The following is a 23362-nucleotide window of genomic DNA, read 5'->3' on the forward strand; positions in this document are numbered from 1 at the left end:
TTTCTGACTGTTGGGTTTTAAAAAGTTCTTTCTATGTCTCCATCAACAGGGAGAGACAGAAAGAAAAAGACATAGTCACCAGTATTCCCAACGGAAACAATACGAATCCTACTTTAGGAGCGTAGAGAATGGAATATGTAGTTCTTGGAAGGCAAGGAGTGTGAGAAAGATGATTTGCCAATTCTTACCTCAAGTTTGATTTCTTGGGAGAGAGAGGTCTGTGACGTGTTTTTAAAGAGTTATACAGTGTTTCCCTCATAGGATCTGTTAAGTTCTACATGTATGTGAATGCTTGATGGGTTCTTTGGGTTGTCCAGTATTTAATACCTGTTATTCTGTCTCAGAAGTACCATAGACACACTTGAAAAATGTTTGTGTATGAAACTATTATCTGTTACTTAGAACGTCGACAGAACTTGAATTTAGGGGCATGACAGATTTATATCCAGTAAGCAGAAATTACAAAATGGTAGATTTCAATTTCAAAGGCCACGATTCTCTGAGTACTTCTTATGCTTCTCAGTTCCCTTGTCTTTGTTTCAATTGTTTCCGTTGTCTGGAATGTGGCTCTTCTTGCTTTTCTCCATAAATGTTTTTATCCATCAAGGCCAACCCCTGCTTGCTCCTGTTTTCCCAGATGAAATCCAGATACCCATTTACGCATCTATTCATCCATTTTCCAAATATTTATTGAGTTCCTACCCTGTGTTACATATTGGGAGAATAACTCGGTGGACCAGCAGAAAAGATTTCTGCTCTTATGGAGCTTACATTTGATTGATGTTCTCAGAGAGCAGCCAGCTTCTGATTTCGTTGATTTTCTTTGTCCATGTTTTATCCCACTGACTTCATCTCTTTTCTTATTTCTCTTCTTTTTGCTTGATTTCGTTTCTAACATTTATTTATTTTTGAGAGACAGAGCAAGACAGAGCATGAGGGGGGAAGGGCAGAGAGAGGGAGGGACACAGAATCCAAAGCAGGCTCCAGGCTCTGAGCTGTCAGCACAGAGCCCAACGTGGGGCTCGAACGCATGGACTGTGAGATCATGACCTGAGCCGAAGTCAGATGCTCAACCAACTGAGCCACCCAGGTATCCCTTGCTTGATTTTATTTTAATTTGCTCTTCTTTTTCTAGTTACTAGTGAAAGTTGAGAATCATTGATTTGAGGATTGTCTCCTCTTCTAACAAAGAGATCTTAAAGCTATTAATTTTCCTCAAGGACCTGCTTTAGCTTGTCCTTGTGTGTCCCACACATTTTGAAATGTTACATTTTTACTATCGTTTAATTAAAAATATTTTCTAAGTTGTCCTGTGATGTTGTCTTTGACTTAATGATTATTTAGAAGTATCTTGTTTAATTTACAAATAGTAGGGGTTTTCCGTGTGGTCTTGTTTTTGATTTCTACTTTAATGCCACTGTGGTCAGAAAACATACTCTTCTAGTGTTTAAGTTTGTTCCGGTCTGCTTTTTTTGCCCAGAACCTGACGTGTCCTGGTGAATGTATCGTGTGCACTGCCATTGTTGAGTATAGTTTTCCATACATATCAATTAAGTCAAACTGGTTTATAATGCTGTTCAAAACTTCTATGTCTTGAGTGATTTTTTTAAAATTAATCGTCCTACCAGTTACTGAGAGAGGAGTGATGGAATCTTCAGGAATAATTGTGGAATTGTCTATTTCCCACTTTCATTCTGTCAATTTTTGCTTCGTGTATTTTAAACCTCTGTTATTGTGATTGTCTTTCTGATAAATTGATCCTGTTTTCATTATGAAATGGTCCTCTTTATCTCTGGTAATACATTTTATTTGGCATCTATGTTATCTGATTATTAATATTTCCACTCTAGCTTTCTTATGCTTATTGTTTGCATGCTATGTCCTTTTCTTTATTCATTTATTTTCAGCCTGTCTGTGTCTTTGTATTTAAAGTATGTATCTTGTAGGCAGCCTATAGTTGGGTATTGGTTTTTTTTTTTTTTTTTTCCCTGACATTCTCAGACTTTTAATTGATGTGTTTAAAGAAATTAGTGCATTAATGTAACACCAGTGTAACTATTGCTATGTTAGGTTTGGGTTTATCATTTTACTTTTTTTCTCCTATTTGTCTACTTTTTGTTCCTCTTTCCCTCTTTTCTCTCCTTTTGGATTATTTGAATATAGAATTTCAATGTAATATTTTTGTTGTTTTTTTTCACCTATACTTATTTGCATTATTCTTTAGTAGTTCCCTGGGGATTACAATAGACATCTTTAACTTTTCACAGGTCTCTTCAGTTAATAATGTATAATATTAAAATCTTGTGTAAAATATTAAAATCTCATATAAAATATTAAAATCGTATAGATCCATATCTTCCCCATCCTTTGTGTTATGGTAGTTATGTGTATTACATGTACACACCTATAAATCTTACCAGTGTTAACAATTTTCATCTTTATTTTTTTAATTTTTTTTTAATTTTTTATTTATAGTTGAGACAGAGACAGAGCATGAGCAGGGGAGGGGCAGAGAGAGAGGGAGACACAGAAGCCAAAGCAGGCTCCAGGCTCCGAGCTGTCAGCACAGAGCCCAACGCGGGGCTCGAACTCACGAATTGTGAGATCATGACCTGAGTCGAAGTCGGAAGCTTAACCAACTGAGCCACCCAGGTGCCCCTATAATTTTCATCTTTAAAAATTTAAAGGTTTTTAAGAACATTAACAGGAAACTGCAAAAAGAAAAAAAAGTCTTGAACTCATTCAGATATTTATCACTTCCAGTGATTTTCATTCTTTCTTGAGTATCTGAGTTTCCATCTTCTATAATCTCCCTTTACCCTGAAGAACGTGCTGTGGGACTTCTTAGAACATAGATCTGCTGGCAATGAATTCTTTCAGTTTCCATTTATCTGAAAATGCTTTTTTTTTTTTTTAAACCTTCACTGTTAGAGGCTACTTTTGCTGGATATAGAATTCTGGATTGGATTTTTCCATTCCGTACTTTAGAGATGTTGCATTCTCTTCTAGTCTCCATCCATGGTCCTTGCCCAGTATAGCCCATGTCAGTTTGCTCTTGCTGCTTTCAGTATGTGCCCTTAATCTAGTTTTCAGCAGTTTGATTACGATATACCTTGAGGTGGGTTTCTTGGTGTTTATTTTGCTTGGAATTTGTTAAACATTTTGTTGTTTTCTGTTTCTGTCCTTCATCAAATTTAGGACTGGGGGGGAGGCCTTTATATTTCAGATTTTTTTTCTGCCTTGTCCTCTTTCTTCTTCTGTTCCAACTTAATGTACATTGGACTGGTTGAGGTCATCTAACAAATCCCCAAGGGACTTGGTTAATTTTTTTCCCCCAATTCTTATCTCTGTGTTCTTTACCCTGGACACTTCCTCTTGCCCCGTCCTCAGGTTTACGTGTCTTTCCTCCATCACGTCCATGCAGCTGCACCCGTTCGGTGAGCTCTTTACTTCCGAAAATGTGTTCTTCAGTTCTGAAATCTCCATTTGGTTCATTTTTATATTGTTTCTGTTTCTCTGCCAGTAATTCCCCCTTCTCCACTGAAATTTTCATTCACTGGAAATAACCTCATTTTCCGTATCTGTTAGCTCCAATATTTTGTTCATCCTGGAGTTGGACTCCATTTATTTTCTTTTCTCTTGAGAATGTGTTCCGCTTGTTGATTCTCAAGTATGTTGAGTAATTTTGGATTATATCCTGGACATTATGAATCTTAAGTTGTGGGGATTTTGTATTCCATGATTTTCCTCTAAGAAGTGTTCTTTCCTTTGTCTTAGCGGCTGCTTTTCTTGGCTGGACTTGAACTGCTAACTGCTTCTTGGGCAGTGCCTCCGATCTCAGTTCTGATCTTCTGCGCTTAGCTGTAACACTTGACTCTGTTCTATGCGGGTGTGAGGTCAGCCAGAGATGGGATAGACAGAGTTTGGGAATCCCCCCACTCTGGCTTCTTCCCTTCTGGGATTTCCCCACTCTCTTCAGTGGTCACAGTTCTTGGACTTCACGTTTTGGCTTTCTTAGCACAAAATGGCTGCGGGGGTTTCCCACATGTACCCTTAACCCCACCGCGAGTACCATGTAACTCTGGCTAAAAGCCATGGAAAGGAGTTTCTTGTATCTTTTTCCAAGTGAGTGTAAACTCCCCACCAGAGTTTATATACCTGTGTCTCCTCTCCAGTACCTTCAAGTAGTTGCTTTTTGTGTAATTTCCAGGCTTAAAATTGCCTTCTGCAGGAAGGTGCTGTCCACAAGGGGTCTGTCCTACCTGGAAACAGGCGCAACTCTGTGGTACTTACGTTTTATAGTTGGGACGTAGAAGATAATCAAGCGAGAGCACAGTAATGCTGTGAAAGGAATAAATAAGGTTGACGTGATCGGAGCACCAGCCTTAGGTAAGGTTGTTAGGAAGGTTCTCTGAAGAGCTCTGTTTGAGCCGACACCTAAGAACAGAAAACAGAACAAGCAGAAAAAGCTTGTTAAGAAATGTTTCAAGCAAAGGCAACAGCAGATACCAAAGAGAGAGAGGTCAGTGTGACTGAAGCATGGAGGGAAAGAAGGGACGATGTGAAACGGGTTTGCAGAGGCCAGGAGACCTTATGGGACACGGGAGGCCTTGGTAAGGAACTGGCGATTAACAGCTCCGTAGAAAAGGCTGGGATTGCCATCGAGGTCACGGGGTGCTTAGCAGACAGATCATGTTACTTTGTCAGACTAGCCGGCCCTTAACAGGCATGACTGATAGATGGTGTAGTCTCGTTTCGTTTTCTTCCGTTATTTTAACGAAGTAAAAAATCTTATTTATGTGGTCTTAGATTCCGCATTGCAGCTGACTTTTATAACGTTACCATCTATCACGTTTTCATCGAATAACAAAGATTATCCATAAGTATCTGAAGAGGCTATTAAAATACTTCTTCCTTTCCCTACTGCGTGTCAGTGTGAGGCCAAATGTTCTTTATATACTTCAACCAAAATAACATATCACAGCAGACTGAATACATAAACAAATATGGTTCTTCGCTAGTAAGTCAGCCATGAAAGAAAATTTTTAAACAGTCAAAGATGTCAATCCTTTCACAAAATTATTTTCGTTTTTAAAAAGATAGCAGTCTTTCCATAAAAATGGGCTACTTAATATGTGATACTTTTGTTCTTTGTAGCTAAGTCATGCTTACATATTTATAAAATGCTGTTTTAATTTTCAGCACAGCAGATACTGATAGGCACAATTCACACAAACAAAAGTTATTTGTGGTCCCCAGTAAGTGTTGCTAATGTAAAGGAGTCCTGAGGCCACAGTGTCTGAGAAGTGCTGTGTTAAGGCTATTTTATGTGGGAAAGATAATATATCATGCCAATGGTTTTAACTTCAACTGTGTGGCGAAGTCATAATTTTTAAGTTTATTTATTTATCACGAGAGAGAGAGAAAGAATGTGAGCAGGGGAGGGGCAGAAAGAGACGGAGAGAGAGAGAATCCCAACCAGGTTCCCCGCTGTCAGCGCAGAGCCTGATGTGGGGTTCAAACTCAAAAAACCATGGGATCGTGACCTGATCCGAAACCAAGAGTTGGACACTTAACTGACTGAGGTACTGGGGTGCCCCAAGCCTTTTTTTCCCCAAAATTTTTATTTAAATTCCAGTTAGGTGGGGCGCCTGGGTGGCCCAGTCGGTTAAACGTCCAACCTTGGCTCAGGTCATGATCTCACAGTTCGTGGGTTTGAGCCTCGCGTCCAGCTCTGTGCTGACAGCTCGGGGCCTGGAACCTGCTTTGGATTCTGCGTCTCTCTCTCTCTCTCTCTCTCTCTCAAAAATAAACATTAAAAAAAATAACTTCTAGTTAACATATAGTGTAACATTGGTTTCAGGAGATAGTGTTGTCTTGGGATTATCTGGCCAACCCTTCAGTTAGCATGGTCAGAACAAAAGCGAGACGGTGATGGGGGCGGGGGGTGGATTTCTGCCATGTGAGGGGAGATGCACGCTGGTCCCTCCTCTACCTCTGAGGTCTCCAAATGTCATGGGAAAGAACATGCATTGGCCCGTGTCTAGAATAATACAATAGCGCTTAAAACCTCAGCTAAGAGGGGTGCATGAGTGGCTGAGTCGGTTAAGCGTCCGACTTCTGCTCAGGTCATGATCTTGCAGTTTGTGAGTTCGAGCCCCGCATCAGCATCGGGCTCTGTGCTGACAGCTGGGAGCCTGGAGCCTGCTTCGGATTCTGGGTCTCCCCGTCTCTCAGCCCCTCCCCTGCTCATGCTCTGTCTCTCTCTGTCTCTCAATAATAAATAATGTTAAAAAAAAAACTTTAAAAAAATAAAAAAATAAAAAATAAAACCTCAGCTAAGAGGAAATGAAAAGCACGAACAGAATCACTAAAGACTAGAGCAGAGTGAGACGTTGTAGTTCTGTGTCGCACGAGACGGCCCGTGGTTTCTGCACGAGAGCAGTGGCCACCAGGATATGAATGGTACCGTGTCCCAGCAATACGCTCCGGGCGTGCGGGTCGGTCCCATCCCTCCGGGGGGCACTCGAGAGTCACTTGTTCCTCTCCTTTGGTTTAGATGACAGCGCTTCCGCCGCGAGTAGCATGGAGGTGACGGACCGCATTGCCTCCCTGGAGCAGCGCGTCCAGATGCAAGAAGACGATATCCAGCTGCTCAAATCGGCGCTGGCCGACGTGGTCCGGCGGCTGAACATCACGGAGGAACAGCAGGCGGTGCTGAACAGGAAAGGACCTACCAAAGGTGGGCGCCGTAGAGGCACGGGGGCAGCGCTAGACTTGGTCTCGCGGAGGACGCTTGCCCTGGCGGATGCAGGCCCTCCTCAGCAGCGACAGACAACCTCCGAAGATCAGGGAAGGGCTCTCAGCATTGCCCAAACCATCACACGAGGCGGGACAGGGTCTTTAACTTTATTTAGTTATCTTTGGCTTGACATGAGGGGATCGTTAGCCTGTGGTTACATGTGCAGGTGGCCAGAACATGCTTGTGGAGTCAAGGAGGGAGCCATCCAGGGGCCACCCACCGCTGGGAGCACAGGTTTATCTTGCAAGGCAGAGCCGAGTGCGAGGAAACCCCCATGATCCTCTGGGTGCCTGGGAGTCTGTTCCACCCAGAAACTTTCTGACAACTCTCCTCTCTTTCCGTGTACTCAGCTTCTGTGCTGCCATTCTGTTCGGCACAGCCACCAGTTAATGATCCTACGCCACAGCGAAGCTCTGCCCAGGACTGGGGGCCCCCAAGGGGCAGGCCCTTCCCTGAGGAGCTCAGAACCCGCAAGCTAGGAAGCTCCTTCCGGGCACAGCCTGCTGTGTCCTTTGAATGTCCTACTCTGCTGTCCAGGAGAGCGTAGCCAGCTACAGAGTCTGTATCTCGTGGGTTTCTGGCAAATTTTTTTTTTTAACTTTTTTAATGTTTATTTAGTTTTCAGAGAGAGACAGAGAGACGGAGCACAAGCAGGGGAGGGTTAGAGAGAGAGGGAGACACGGAATCCAAAGCAGGCTTCAGGCTCTGAGCTGTCAGCATAGAGCCTGACAGGGGGCTCGAACCCACGAACCGCGAGATGATGACCTGAGCCGAAGTCGTATGCTTAACCGACTGAGCCACCAGGCACCCCTAAAACATTTTTTTAATGTTTATTTTTGAGAGAGAGAGAGAGAGAGAGAGAGAGCGCCAACACAAGCGGGGGAGGCGCAGAGAGAGAGGGAGACAGAATCCGAAGCAGGCTCCAGGCTCCAGGCTCCAAGCTGTCAGCACAGAGCCTGATGCGGGGCTTGAACCCACGAACCACACGAGATCATGACCTGAGCTGAAGTCGGATGCTTAACTGACTGAGCCCAGGCGCCCCTGGTTTCTGGCAAATTTAAATCATTTCATTTCCCTGTGACTCCCATGAGTGAAATATAAGAAAACACTATTTGTGTTTGAAGTAACTTTGTAGTGACCCTCCTCTTAAAATTTTGCAAGTACGACGCCTCATAAAAGTTTCCTGCTAATCGTACTCGGTTGCCTGATGTCCACTTTCAACCCACAGACCTTGCTCATCTTTTACCAGATCCCCGCTCCTTGGGGCTAACTTTAGAAAACAGAATTCATCTTGGCTGTCAAATTCCTTTACTTAAAACATTGCAGATCACACTGCTATGTAAATGTCCCTTTAAAATTAGCTTTGTTTGTTTGTTTGTTTGTTTGCTCGGATTTAACGAATTATTTCACACTTTCCATGTTTTTCCTGGAGTCAGGAGAGGGTACTGTCTGATGTCACATATGCTAGTTTTCTCTCAAGTCCTTGGCTACATTTTCCCATGTCTGTAGGAAAAAATGTATTTCTTCTTCCTTCAGGGTAATCATCACCAGCTCTATGTGAGATATACTTGTGGACCACGTTGACATGTTTTCTGTAATTCTTGTATCTGAGCATAGTTGCTACATGATGTTACAATGTTACATTAATTTCAGGTGTACGATTTCTACCTTACGCCCTGCTCACCACAAGTGTAGCTACCCTCTGATACCATACACGGATACATCTCAAAGAATCTTTTTTTTTAAATGTTTATTTATGTTTGAGAGAGAGAGAGAGAGAAATCGTGAGTTGGGGAGGGGCAAAGAGACAGAGTGTGAGCACGGGAGGAGCAGAGAGATAGGGAGACACAGAACCTGAAGCAGATTCCAGGCTCCAAGCTGTCAGCACAGAGCCCGACACGGGGCTCGAACTTATGAGCTGTGATATCGGGACCTGAGCCGAAATCGTACACTTAACCAACCGAGCCACCCAGGCGCCCCTCGAATAATCTTTTTAAGTACTGTTTTTCTCCTTCTAAGTTACAAAGTCATTAGGGAATTTTAAATAGAAACTAAGTTATTTTAGGTATTCTTGACCTACTCAGCTTTCCAAAAATAAATCTGATGACTACTATACCCTAAAGGGTACATTTGAAGTCGTTGCTTTATATAAAACTTCAGACTTCCAAAACGTCTACTTTAAAAAAAAATTAGGGAAAAAAAATAATGCAAGAGGCCTGCCTGTTTCTTTTCTTGATTAAGAGTAAAGTTTTATGAAACTTCCTCTAAGAGAATAGTTTCTTTTCATAGTGAGATCTGATGTGTTTTTTTTAATATAATACTGTTTTCATAAGTAGAAGTAAATCACGGTATAAAGCCAGAGGGTCACGCTGAGAAATAGAACAAAGGTCATAAGAAAGCTGGTGAGTGGGGTGGCATCCCCCACATGGAACAGGCCATGACTTTCCCGCCTCGTAAGCAGTTAATTACAGGACAGTGGAACTGGAGGTGGGGAGGTGGAGAAGTGGGCCCATCAGAGGCTCTGGGTCGCTGCTTTCCTTCGGGAGAGAGCCGTGTTGGTACATGTGCACCTGCCTCTGGATAGCTGACACTCAGTAGCCATGGTTCAGCTGGGGGATCTTTCAGACCGGACAGATTTGACACAAACCTCCTCTGTGTGTAAAAAGCCACTTCACATTATTTTGGCTTGCTGTCCTCCTATAGGCTCGAAGCAGACAGGCCTCAGGGCATTCTAACTTTTAAGTATTAAGTGATGTTTCCCCCCCAAGGTCAGTTGTCTGAACCTTAGGGTTCAATGTTCTGAGCTTTGGGCACCTAACTTCGTGCTGTTGGCCCAGTGACAGGAATGGCGGTGCAGCAAGAAACAGGCCACGCTGGTAGGCAGTGAGCTTTCAAAGTGCTCAGCACGGCTCAGCTCGAAGGAAGTGTGTGCCGTGTCTGTGCCACAGTCACCCCGATGGGCAGATCTCAGAGTCTATACAGTAGCCCCAGGGTTGCCCGTGAGGCTGTAAATCCCTTTCCATGGTAGTACTTCACTTTGTTCGAAGTCGAAGCTTTGACTTAGTTTATTCTTCTTCGTATGACTTCACTCGCGTAACAATGAGAACTGCCGTCTCGGGAAAATAATTCACTAACAGATCAAGTTTGTGGCTTCCTGAGACAGGGGGGAGATTGTGGCCAAGCCATCAGATGCTGGGCCTGTGGACACAGAGTTTACATAGGAGGGAGCTGTGACTCACACCGCTTTTCCCTGGCAACATTTTCCTGGTGCCGGGGATTTTTAACCAGTGATGCCGTCCTGGGGCTTAGGAGTTAGTAAGTCTCCACCGAAGCCCCCCAGACGTTGTTATTCGTGTTTTCTTTTGCCTTTGGGGTTTTTTTAAGTATTGAGAACGGGTTGCCCTGTCACGCTTCTTACCTACACACAACCTCAGCCCGCAAAGGTTGCCCTGCTTATGTCAGATTGACCTTCAGATGCGGAGATTTGGTGTGTTTAATTTTGCTGAGCTTGGGTTACCCTGTACTGGGGAGAAGAGAATCAAATAGTTTTCCCTGCTACCTAACAATGCGGTAAGAAGACCCCCATGTATACTGATTGCTGTTGTGAGTATAAATATAGAAATGTGCTTTATGAATAAAGGAGTTCATTGCAACACCATGCATATTGGAGAATACTTGGAGAGGGAGGGGCGCCCAGGTGGCTCAGTCGTTTAAGCGACCGACTTCGGTTCAGGTCATGATCTCGCGGTCCATGGGTTCGAGCCCCGCGTCGGGCTCTGTGCTGACACAGCTCAGAGCCTGGAACCTGCTTCAGATTGTGTCTCCCGCTCTCTCTGCTCCTCCCCCACTCACGCTCTGTCTCTCTCTGTCTCTCAAAGATGAATAAATGTTAAAAACAAAAACATTTTTAAAAAAAGGAGCAGAGGAAGTACAAGCTACAAGGGCCGAAAACTGCAACACTCTGTATGATCGAACACTGGGTCCTCGTTAAAAACGTTCACGTTACTGGTAGCAACAGGGAAAGCACCTGTGCGTTACATTAAGCGTCACAAGCAAGATAGAAAACTGTATACACTGTAAAATTCAAGTTAATAGACAAAATCTACGCAAAAAGACTGCAAAGAAGTATAACCAAGTGTTTTCATTGACTTTTTTTTTTTTTCCTGAGTGGTGGGATTGTGACCTTTTTTTCTTCTTTATACGTTTAGTTGGTTTCTAAATGTTCTTTGGAGTAATAAGCAGAAGAAATTTGTGTTTTAAACGTGACACTTTTCTGGGGCGCCTGGGTGGCTCAGTCGGTTGAGCATCCGGCTTCGGCTCAGGTCATGATCTCACGGTTGGTGGGTTCGAGCCCCGCGTCGGGCTCTGTGCTGACAGCTCAGAGCCTGGAGCCTGCTTGGGATTCTGTGTCTCCCTCTCTCTCTGCCCCTCCCCAGCTTGTGGCTCTGTCTCTGTCTCTCAAAAATTTATTGTTAAAAAAAAATTGGGGGGCACCTGGGTGGTTCAGGTGGTTGAGCACCTGACTTCAACTTCAGGCATGATCTCACGGTTCGTGAGTTCAAGCCCCATGTTGGGCTCTGTGCTGACAGCTCGGAGCCTGGAGCCCGCTTCGGATTCTGTGTCTCCCTCTCTCTCTCCACCCCTCCCCTGCTCATGCTCTGTCTCTCAAAAATGCATAAACGTTAAAAAAAATTAAAGTAAAAATGACTCGTGTTTTACCACGTAAACTGATCTTCACCTGCCCTGAGGACAGCAGCAAGGAGGGAGTGCCCAGAGGCTGGTGGCCTGTTCTCAAGAAGACAAGGAGTCCTGATTTGGAGTTAAATTCACAATAGACCCATTGTATGTATGCATGGCTGATTTCCATCTCCGTGCAAGGGGAGTGCTGTGAGATTTTAATGGAAAACGTAGTCCTTGTCCGGGATTGTCCGCTTTGTTCCGTGCTCACCAGCAAGTAATTCACATTTACCACTTTAAATGTTGCTCCTGTATTCAGGCCTAATTAACTCTGCCTCAGGTATCTCGGATCACAACTGAAATGCTACATTAATTCTTCCCACATCGCATTCAGGGTACCTGACTGCACCCTGATGTCCGAAGCATTCTGTCCTGGACGTAGCCACGGCCGTGGAATAATAGCTCCCACTCCTCCCGTGCCTGCCGTGCCCGGACGCGATGCTAACACCTTTCCACTCCTCACTCCCAGTGCTCTGGGAGCCCTGCAGGGGGGCCGCTGGGATCCTTATTTTTAAGAAGCAAGGGCCCGGAAGGGCGGTGACTTCTCTGAGGCTCCGTGAAGTAAGCCTCGCTGAGTCGGGCCGGTCCTGCGTGATTCCTTTCTTGCTCTGTGCTTCCCAACATCCCTTGAGATGTGAGCTCCCAACCATCCTGCCCCCCACTCCGATGAATGCATTCCAAATACATGCCATTCATCATGCATCCTCTTTTGATTTTAGAAATTCTTCTTTCGTGCTGTCTACATTTTGCCCCTAGGAACAATTGAAATGTTATTTAAAAAATCCCATTTATGAACCAGTAGAATGTCTCCTATCTTAGTGTCGTGTGGAAACGGAGGAGTCATTTATCTCAGCACCTGATGAGCGGAAGTTGCGTGTGAGCCCCTCCCTCGGTGCAGTTTCTCCTCCACAGTTGTGAACGTTGCCCGTCTGAAGATGACGCATTGTCCTCCAGGCTGCTCTGGTATCCTCCTGTCCTCCCCCTCGCAATCCAGGCTGCGGCCTGTTCACACTGGACGTTAGCAGGTGTTTTTTCTTCCAGAGCATTCCCTTTATGGCGGCCGCCTTTCTTCCCTGAGTGGCTAACCGCGTCCAGATGGGCAAACCTGGCAGCGACCTGAGGAGGCGTCACGTGCAAAATACGCAGTTACTAGGCGTGTTGGTGGCAGCTGTGGTGCTCTTGACCAAGCCCGTGGCCGTGACGGCCTGAGGATGTTACCAAGAGCGGCACAGCCAGCGAGATCTTGCCAAAGTAGGGGTCTCTCCACCTTCTTTGCCACTCCGAGGTGGTCACCATGCCTCCCTGCCATCCCGTGTTTTCTTTCATGATTGCATTTTTTTATTTTTAAAAACTTTTTTAATGTTTATTTTTGAGAGAGACAGAGACAGAGCGCAAGTGGGGGAGGGGCAGAGTGAGAGGGAGACACAGAATCCGAAGCAGGCTCCAGGCTCCAAGCTGTCAGCACAGAGCCCGACGCGGGGCTCGAACCCACGAATCGCGAAATCATAACCTGAGCCGAAGTCAGACGCTTAACCGACGGAGCCACCCAGGCACCCCTTCTTTCGTGATTTCTCATCAGAGCTTTAAGAATTCTGTTTGTTTTGAGGACACTCTGTGACAGTGTGACGTACGGGATCCGTTACACCCTGTGCGAAAGCCACTGCGCGCAGTTGATATCCTCTCCGTGGGTTTCCACAGCCCTATTTTCCCTTTCGGGAGAAGGACAGAACGAGGTTATGACGAGACTGGATTTGAGATCAGTGCGGTCTGATGGACACGTACTTGTGTTCCTTCTGTGGGGGCATCATGGATGGAGAGGACAGGTGAACAAATAGACGACTGCCATGTGGTGTCCTGGGTGTGGTGACACAGGACACCCCTGGCACAGGCCAGGGAAGTGGGAGTAGGGAGGAGGCTCGCCCAGCCTGGTTTGGCCGGGTGTGTGTGTGTGTGTGTGTGTGTGTGTGTGTGTGTGTGTGGTGGGGTGGGGGTCCTGGACGAGGGGCCAGAGAGGAGCTGGGTACAAGACATCCTCCTTGGGCCCTCTGGGTCCTGTCTTTTTTATTTTTTTTAATGTTTATTTATTTATTTTTTGAGAGAGAGAGAGAGAGAATATGAGCAACAGAGGAGCAGAGAGGGAGGGAGAGAGAGAGAATCCCGAGCAGGTTCCCTGCTGTCAGCGCAGAGCCCGGCTCGGGGCTCCATCTCCCAAGCCGTGAGACCGTGACTTGAGCCGAGGTCAAGAACTCAACCGACGGAGTTACCCAGGCGCCCTTGTGGGTCCTTTCTTTACCCTCCTCTGGCCAGCTCCACAGGTCAGCCTTCAGGGACCACGCCAGAGGCCCTTGCCCTCCCCCTCCCAGTTAGGTCTGCACACGGGGAGCCCTCGCTGGGGAAGGAGGGGAGAGAGGGGGGCCTTCACTTCCTTGGCTCCTGCCACGTGGGGTCCCTCGGGTTGGCTGTGTCCCTCCTCTGAATGTCGCTTCTGCTCCCAAAGCAGTTTCTCTCCTTTTAGGTTCAGGTGACTGCTCCCCCCCATCAGCCCCTAGGGCCCAGGAGGGGTGACTCGCCCTCTGCTGTCAGCCCAAGAGACAGAGCAGCATACCTGGCCTGCCTGCCCCCGGAGCAGGGTGTGCAGAGATCTAGGGGACACGCCTCCCAGCTCAGGCATCGTCTGCGACCCCCTCTGCTCTGCAGAGTGAGATTACCTCATCTGGAACAGTGTGTAAGCCAGTGCTCAACTGGGAGGCCCAGACTGGTGTAGGAGCTGGGAGAGGCCATCCGGGAGGGCAGAAATGCCCAGGAGAGGACAACGACATAGCCCGTGGGTCTCAAAGCGGGGTCCCCGGAGCAACGGAGGCATGCCCTGAGAGCTTGCTAGAAAGGCAGATTCTCAGGCTGTACCCCAGACCCAGAATCGGAAACACTATGGGCCAGAGCCCCGCGTTGTGTATCGTAGCATGCCCTCCAGGTGAGTGCACACACCCACGTTCGCTAGCCCAGCAAGAGCAGAGCTGAGGAGGTGGAATGTTTGGCTTGTTGGTTTGTGGGGGGCACACGGAAGCACCTGGGGACGCGGAGGGAAAAATACAGTCGTACGGATAGAATGAGAGCAGATGGCTGAGGTTACAAGAGCCCAGATCCTGACTGGCCGGGTGGCGGGGAGGTGCACTAACCGAGGAGTCGGGATGGTGTCCTCTCCCCTCCGCGGGCTGGTTGTGAAGTAGGAGCCCCCAGATGTGCAGGTCCCGTGTCAGTCCTGGTTACGTGCAACGTGGTGCAGTGGCTCCTGGGAGCCGTTGGAGGTGGTGGCGAGGGACATCAAGGTGAGGGTCACGGGGAGGCGAGCCTGGACCCGGCTGACGGAGCGCCCCGGAGACCCACCCTTGGGGCTAGGAGTGGTGCTGCGGGGACAGGCTGGACAGGCAGGAACGGAAGGGACAGACAGGCTCACATATGCGTCGTTCTCATCTCTAGGGCTGCCATGACAGGTGACCACAAACTGGGAGGCTTATAACAATGGACGTATTCTCTCCCAGTCCTGGAGGCCGGCAGTCCGAGATGAGTGCCGCTGGACTGAAGTCGAGGGGCGGGCAGGCCTGGTTCCTTCCAGAGGCTCTAAGGGAGGCTGTCCCAGGCCCCTCTCCCCACTTCCGTGGCTGCTGGCCATCCTTGGCATTCCCTGGCCTCTGGATGCTTCGCTCCAAGCTCTGCGTCCACAGGGACTTGGCCTCCTCCCCAGGGAGGCTCTGTGTCTCTTCTCTGCTCCTCACGGGCACCATCATTGGGTTCAGGGCCCACCCTAATCCTGTATGACCTCATCTTAACTAATTACATCTCCAAAGACCGTATTTCCAAGTAAGGTCATATCCTGAGGTTCTGGGTGAACATGAATGTGGGGGACTCTGTTTAACACAGTACATGTACTTAAAAAAAAAATAACAACCCAGAATGGGGCCAAGATGCTGGACAAAGCAGAGAGAGGAGGAAGAGGGGCCGTGACGGTGCCTGTCTTCCTGCTGGGGAGAAGGGTCCTGGGGACCAGCACGCTGTGTGCGAGAGAAGATGGGGAATCGTGGTTTGGGAGCCGTGCTGCCTCCACTGAGGAATGCTAGCTCCCAGTGCGCCCCAGGCCCTTGAGTGAGCAGGGGCTCGGCAGATGAGGAAAGAGAGCGTAGAGGGTGGCGAAGGGCTTCATGCTCTGGCTAGGGAGCCGCCTGTGGCTTTTGCCATTTTCGGTCACATTTAACAAAAGAAGGAAGCTGGGACGCCTGGGTGGCTTTGTTAGTGAAGCGTCAGGCTTCGGCTCAAGTCATGATCTCGCGGTTCGTGGGTTCGAGCCCCATGTCGGGCTCTGTGCTGACAGCTCGGAGCCTGGAGCCTGCTTCGCATTCTGTGTCTCCCTCTCTCTCTGGCCCTTCCCCTCTCGAGCTCTGTCTCTCTCTCAAAAATAAATAAACATTAAAAAAAATTTTAAATAAAAAAAATTAAGAAGAAAGAAGGAAGCCTAGCCTTCTGCTTTAGGGGCCGAGAAGTTCCGGTTCATTAAAAACTTGGCATTCTAGGCTGTTTTGTTACTGTTTTCAAGAACATAAATTGAGGCAGATTTAATTCTGTGATGGACAAAACAAATTTTGCTAGCATTTCAAATAATTTTGTTTTTTTAATTTCAGAGTAGTGTTAGATTTACAGAAGAGTTACAGGGATAATACAGACAGTTCCCATACACCCCGCACCCAGGTTCCCCTACGATTAACATTCTACATTTAGTATGCCACCACGGTGATACATTTTTATTAATTAAAGGCACACTGGATTTAGATTTCCTTAGTTTATCCTTAATACCCTTTTTTGCTGTTGTTCCAGGATCAATCCAGGATCACATTTGTCTCCTTAGGCTCCTCTAGACTGACAGTTTCTCAGACTTTTTCCTTGTCTCTGATGACCCTGATAGTTTTGAGGAGCCCTAGTCAGATGGCTCATTGTCCTTCACCTTGGGTTTGGGTAGGTCATGGGTTTTGGGGAGGAAGACTGTAGAGGTAAAATGCACGTCCTTCACATCCTGTCAAGGTCACGTGCTATCGGTAGGACTCATCACTGTGATGTTGGCCTGGACAGAGTTTGCCAGGTTTGTCCACAGTGCAGTGACTCCCCCCGTCCCCACGCTGGACAGTGCAGAAGGCAGTCACTGTGCTGCCCACACTTCAGGAATAGAGAATTGCACTCCACCTCCTTGAGTGTCTACGTAAATTATCTGGAATTATGCCCGGGAGACGTATCTTTTCTCCCCCCATTTAATCATTTCCTCCGTTATCACCTTGTATCGGTATGGACTCATGGATACTTGTATACCTCAGGCTGTGATCCAGTATTGCCTTATGTGGTTTGTTCCTGCGGGTTTCCCAGCTTTGGCTACGGGGAGCTCTTTCAGTTGGCTCCTGAGTGCCTCTGACTTGACCCCATCAGTATAGGGGTTGGGGTTTTATTACTGCTTTTGAGCACTTCCTTTCTCTCTGGTAGTACAGGACGCTCCGGGCCCGTGTCGTGGGTGCCCTGCCCCAGCCCCAAATTTGGGCATTTCCCCGAGGAGTCCAGGCTCCCCTGCTGTTGTGGAATCGTGTTAGAAACCAAGGTTTGGGCGCCAGGTGATACTGCTTTTGGCAGTCGTAGCGGGCAGAGCTAAGGCATGTCTGTGTTTATACCAATACGTGTTTACATACGCATGTATAATTGTGTATCTGTGGCTGTATCAGGCTAAACCTGGCTCATTGCAGCCTCCCCCTGGCTTGTCTGTAGCCTTGCTCTGCAACAATGAAGCCTTGCTCCCACCATCCTTCACCGTCTCTTAATTGTTCTTGCCCTAGTGTTCATGATTGTGGTTTCAGAGGTATAGACCATGCCCTGTGGGAAACAATGTTACTGACTGGAGCACAGTGCTTACCATGTGCTCCCGGGTAGGCAGACAGTCTCTCCCCATTTCCACAGCACCTCTCCTGCCCCACCCCCTTCCATGACATCGTAGTACATACTGGTAACGTAGTTTGATTCTTTTATCTGTCATGGGTCCCCACCCCCATCTCCTAACTGATTTTTCTCTGCAAACGTTCAAGTTCATTCTTTGTGCCATAAGAGCCTGTAAGTTTTGACAGATGCCTGATGTCACATAGCCACCGTGCAGCATCACATAATCATTTCACCACCCTAAATTTCTCCTAGGTCTTACCTGTTCGGCCCTCTGCCCCCCACCCGGCCAACCTCTGGCAACCACTGATCTGGTTTTTTGTTTCTGTAGTTTTGCCTTTTATAAAAAATTTTTTTAAAATTTTATTTATTTTTGAGAGAGAGATTAGAACGCAAGTAGGGGAGGGGCAGAGAGAGAGGGAAACACAGAATCTGAAGCAGACTCCAGGCTCTGAGCTGTCAGCACCGAGCCCGATGCGGGGCTTGAACCCACGAACTATGAGATCATGGCCCAAGCCAAAGTTGGATGCCTAACCGCCTGAGCCACCCAGGCGCCCCAGTGTTTTGCCTTTTATAGACTGTCATATAAATGGAATCATACAGAACACAGCCTTTTGATCCTGGCTGCTTTTACTTGGTGGCATGGATTTAATAAGCCTCAGCCCTGTCCTTGGCGTGGATTTCTTCCTCACTTTTTTTTTTTTTTTTTTTGCTGAATCATATTCCGCGGTCTGGATGGACCACAGTTTGTTTTTCCACTCACCCATTGAAGGGCATCTTGGTTGCTTCCAGTTCCTGACAATATTATGAAAAAAAAAAACTGCTATAAATATTAAATGCAGGCTTTATACAGACATAAGTTTTCAAATCAGTTGAGTAAATAAATACCTAATGTCACACAATGCCTGGATCCTACCACAAGACTATATTTAGCAACTGCCAAACCGTCTTCCCGGGTGTCTGTACCATTTTGCATTCCTACCAGCCATGAATGAGAACCCCGTGGCTCTGCATCCTGGCCAGCAAGTGCTACTTTGTTTGTTTTTTTGGATTTTAGCCACCCTAATAGGTGTATAGAGATATCTCATTATGGTTTTAATTTGCATTTCCCTAATGACAAAAGATGTGGAGCATCTTTTCATATGTTTATTTGCCATCTGTAGATCGTCTTGGGTGAAGTGTCTGTTCAGATCTTTTGCCCATTTTTTTAATTGGGCTGCTTGTGTTCTGACTGTTTTAAGCATTCTTTCTTTATATTCCAGATACAAGTCCTTTATCAGATATGTGATTTGTAGATACTTTCTCCCAGTCTGTGACTTATCTTTTCATCCTTATAACAATGCATTTCACAGAGCAAGTGTTTTTATAATTTTAATGAAGTCCAAGCAATCTGTTTTTCTCTTTCATGGATTGTGCTTTTGGTGGTGTATCTAAAAAGCCACCGAACCCAAGGTCACACGGATTTTTCTCCTGTGTTTTCATCTAGAAGTTTTATAGCTTTGCGTTTTACATTCTGGTCTTGGGTCCACTTTGAGTTAGTTGCTGTGTAAGGGGCGAGGCTGGTGTCTAGGTTCCTTGTCCCAACATCCTTTGTTGAAAATCTCTGCTGAGTTCTCTTGGTGCCTTTGTCAATCCTGCCAGCATTTTAAAACTGATACCCTCTTCCTTCCTCCCTGTCTAAAGTTCTGTAAAAAGTTACACTGACAAAGGGGAAAGTTCTGATTACATTTTCTGCTCATCTCACAGCAAGACCACTGGTGCAGACCTTGCCCTTAAGAACCACCATCAACAATGGCACCGTGTTACCAAAGAAACCTAGTGGCTCTCTGCCGTCCCCCTCCGGGGCCAGGAAAGAAACTGCTGTGGCAGCGGCAGCCAAAAGGTAGGTGGAGCGCGCCTTAAGCGAACTCCGAAAGGAGTTCCATCTCAGACTTAAAATCAATATCGCCTTTTCATACGACCCTCGTTAATTTCTTGTCTGAATTAAAATTCATAAAAGTATAAGATTTGGTGTGTTGACATATCAGGACCTATATAAGTTTTTCTGCCTTTTTTTTTTTTTACTTAATCTTACTGTCTCTGAAATCCCATTGGCTAACAGCACAGTGTGCCATTTTGTATTTTAAAGTTCTCTTTTAAAAACACAAATGGGAGTGTAACCTATGCGCAAATGAATATGCTCTTCCCAAGTTCCTCTCTGGCACAGAGCAAAACTCAGGTCTCCAGACCAACCTCAATTATTTACCTGTAAAATTTGGATAAGCTCATCCTTTTAAATTGTGCCAAACAGTGATGTTCTAGATACTGATGTTGTCTCTCAGAGCATGGTTTGCCCTTAACTTTTCTATAATTTCATAATCGTCATATTGAAAGTTTATCTCTTATATGCCAGGCTACTTTTCTAAATTTTTAGGCTCTAGGAAATTCAATGCCTGATGGTAATGTAGCCTAGAAGACCCTGGCTTGTTATGAGTACACCGTGGAAGCCATAGAACTTTTTACGATACTAACTGGCCAGTAGGTGCCCAGACACAGAGCGGAGCAAGCTCTAGGGCGTGCTGGGGCCACCATTGGGCTTGTAGGCGTTAGCTTGGATGCTGGGTTGGGACTCGGAATGAAAACCTAGCGATCTCATCTTCTGTTTTAAATATGTAGGTTTGCACTCTCCCTCACCAAGTGTATTCTCATTGTGTTTTGATCAAATAGAGTTTCATGTACTTGTTGTTTGCGAATTTTAAGAAAATTGGTTTTGTGGGCTTTTTAAAACTTAAAAAATGAAATTCTTAGCCTCATTTTGTATCTGTTTCTTAAAGTATATTTATTTATTTTGAGAGAGAGAGAGAGAGAGCACCAGCATGCGCATGGGGGAGGGGCATGTGCCTCTCATGAGAGAGAGAATCCCAAGCAGGCTCCGTGCTGTCAGTGCAGAGCCCAACACGGGGCTCAATCCCACGAACGGGGAGGTCATGACCTGAGCTGAGATCAAGAGTCGGATATTTAACCAAATGAGCCCCCCTGGCGCCCTCGTTTCTGTTTAATACTTACTTGAATCATTTATTTCTAATCCACGTGAAATGCCCTTCTAGAGTCTAATTGACAGTAGTAGATACAGACTTTTTTTTTTCATCTAGATGCTGAAGATTGTCAAGGCTTTTTATTTCAAAGTTCAGATTGCCATGTGTTATAAAACACATGACGTTAAATTTATCACCTTAATCGTTTTTAAGCGTACAATTCAGTAGTCTTAAGTACTGTCACACGTTGTTGTGCAACAGATCTCCAGAACTTTTTTGTCTGTTTTTGTGTTTGTTTGTTTGTTTCTCTCTTTCTTTCTTCCTTTCCATTTTAATTCCAGGATCGTTAACACACAGTGTTATATTAGTTTCAGGTGTACGATACAGCGATTCAGCACTTCCCTACGTCCCCCGGTGTTCATCATGACAGATGCCCTCCTTCATCCCCATCACCGACTCCCCTCATCCCCCACCCAGCTCCCTTCTGGTAATCATCAGTTTAAAGAACCTCAATTTGCAAAACCGAATCTCTACCCGTTAAACAGTAATTCCTTTCCCCAGCCCTTCACAGTCAACTCTCTGCATTCTGTTTCTATGACTTTGACTCCTTTGGATGCTTCCTCTGAGTGGAGACATACAGTATTTGTGTGTCCCTTTGTGACTGGCTTATTTCACTTAGCATGATATCCTCGAGCTTCATCCGTATTGTAGCATATCACAGGATTTCCTTCTTTTTTTAGGTCTGCATAATACACACACACACACACACACACACACACACACGTCACCGTTTCTTTATCCATTCAACTGTCGATGGACGCTTGGGTTGTTTCCACCTCTTGGTTATTGTAAATGATGCTACAATGAATATGGGTGTGCAAATAGCTCTTCAAAATCCTGCTTTTCATTCTTTTGGATACATACCCAGAAGTGGCATTGCTGAGTCATAAGGTAATTCTATTTTTAATTTTTTGAGGGAGTGCCATACTGTTTTCCATAATGGCTACACCATTATACATTTCCACCAACAGCAGGCAAAGGTTCTCATTTCTTCTCATCCTTGCCCAAAACTTATTTTCTGTTCTTTTGCTGGTGGTCATCCTAATGGATTTGAGGCAATATCTCATTGTGGGTTTCATTTGCATTTCTCATATGATAAGTGATATTGAGCATCTTTTTAAAAAAATTTTTTTAATGTTTATTTTTCAGAGAGAGAAAGAGAGAGAGAGCATGAACAGGGGAGGGGCAGAGAGAGAGGGAGACACAGAATCTGAAGCAGGCTCCAGGCTCCGAGCTGTCAGCACAGAGCCTGACGCGGGGCTCGAACTCACTAACCATGAGATCGTGACCCGAGCGGAAGTTGGATGCTTTAACCAACTGAAACACCCAGGCACCCCTTGAGCATCTTTTGTTAAGTAATCTCTATGCCCAGTATGGGACTTGAGCTCACGAACCCCGAGATCAAGCCTCACATGCTCTACCAACTGAACCAGCCAGGCGCCCCAACATTGAGCATCTTTTTATATGCTTGTTGGCCATTTGTGTATCACCTTTGGAGAAATACCTATTCAAGTCCTTTGTCCATTTTTTAATCAAATTACTCACTTTTTAGTTATTGTTCTTGAACTGTAGAATTTCCTTTTGTATTCTGGATATTAACCCCTTATCAGATCTATGATTTGCAAATATTTTTTCCCATTACATAGTTGCCTTTCACTCTATGGATTGTTTCCTTGATGCACCAAAGTTTTTAAGTTTGATGTAGTCCCAAGTGTCTGTTTTTGCTGTTGGTGTCACATCCAAGAAGTCATTGGCAAGTACAGGACCCCGAAGCTTTCCTCCTGTGTTTTCTTGTGAGAATTTTATGGTTTTAGGTCATGTGTTTAGGTCTTTAATCCCTTTTGAGTTAATTTTTGTGTATAGTCCAAGGTAAAGGTAGAGCTCCATTCTTTTGCATGTGGATGTTCAGTTTTCCTTTTGCCATTTGTTGAAAGACACTGTCCTTTTCCCATCGTGTGGTCTTGGCTCCCTTGTTGACAGTCATTTGGCCAAATACTCAAGGGTTTATTTCTGGACTCTCTATTCTGTTCCATTGTTCTATATTTTTGTCTTTGTGCTAAAAAAGATACCACACCAACTTGATTACTGTTACTTTGTAGTATGTTTTGAAATCAGGAAGCTTGAGGCCTCCAACTTTGTTCTTCTTTTTCAAGGTTCTTTGGCTATTTGGGGTCCCTTGACATTCCTTTTTAGGATTTTTTTTTCTGTTTCTGCAAAAAATACCATTGGGATTTTGACAGGGTGTGCATTGAAGCTATAGATCGTTTTGGGTAATATAGACATTTTAACAATATTGAGTCTTCCAATCCATGAAAGTGGGATGTGTTTCCACTTATTTATGTCTTCTTTCGTTTTTTTTTTTTTTTTCCAGCAATGTTTTCTGTGTGCAAGTCTTTTACCTCTTTGGTTCAATTTACTCCTGAGTATATAATCCTTTCTGATTCGATACCAAGAGGGATTGTTTTCTTAATTTCCTTTTTGATTTAGTCATTGTTAGTATAGGAGTGCAACTGATTTTGTTGATTCTTTTTATATCCTGCAACTTTGCTGGAATTGTTTACTCGTTTTCAAATGTTGTGTGTGTGGAATCTTTAGAGTTTTCCACATGTAGGATCATGTCGTCTGCAAACAGAGATAACTTGCCTTCTCTCTTTCCAATTTTGATACCTTTCATTTGTTTTTCTTGTCTAATTGTGCTGGCTAGGATTTCCAGTAGTGTGTTGAACAGGAGTAATGAGACTGTGTCTCCTCACCTTGTTCCTGATCTTACAGGAAAAACCTTTAGTCT

At 45.4% G+C, this 23362-nt stretch overlaps 1 protein-coding gene across 4 annotated transcripts in view; it reads left to right on the forward strand.

Annotated features, from left to right (window-relative positions):
* EML1 (EMAP like 1) overlaps positions 1–23362 on the forward strand; it is a 187538-nt gene that overhangs the window by 103333 nt on the left and 60843 nt on the right. For all 4 annotated transcript variants that reach the window (XM_006933114.5, XM_045060506.1, XM_023256205.2 and 1 more), the window contains exons 2-3: positions 6560–6742; positions 19247–19382. In XM_006933114.5, the coding sequence (XP_006933176.1) occupies positions 6560–6742; positions 19247–19382 (319 nt within the window). The remainder of the gene's footprint in view (positions 1–6559; positions 6743–19246; positions 19383–23362) is intronic.

This window comes from Felis catus, chromosome B3 (genome assembly GCF_018350175.1).
Source record: "Felis catus isolate Fca126 chromosome B3, F.catus_Fca126_mat1.0, whole genome shotgun sequence".
Lineage (NCBI taxonomy): Eukaryota > Metazoa > Chordata > Mammalia > Carnivora > Felidae > Felis > Felis catus.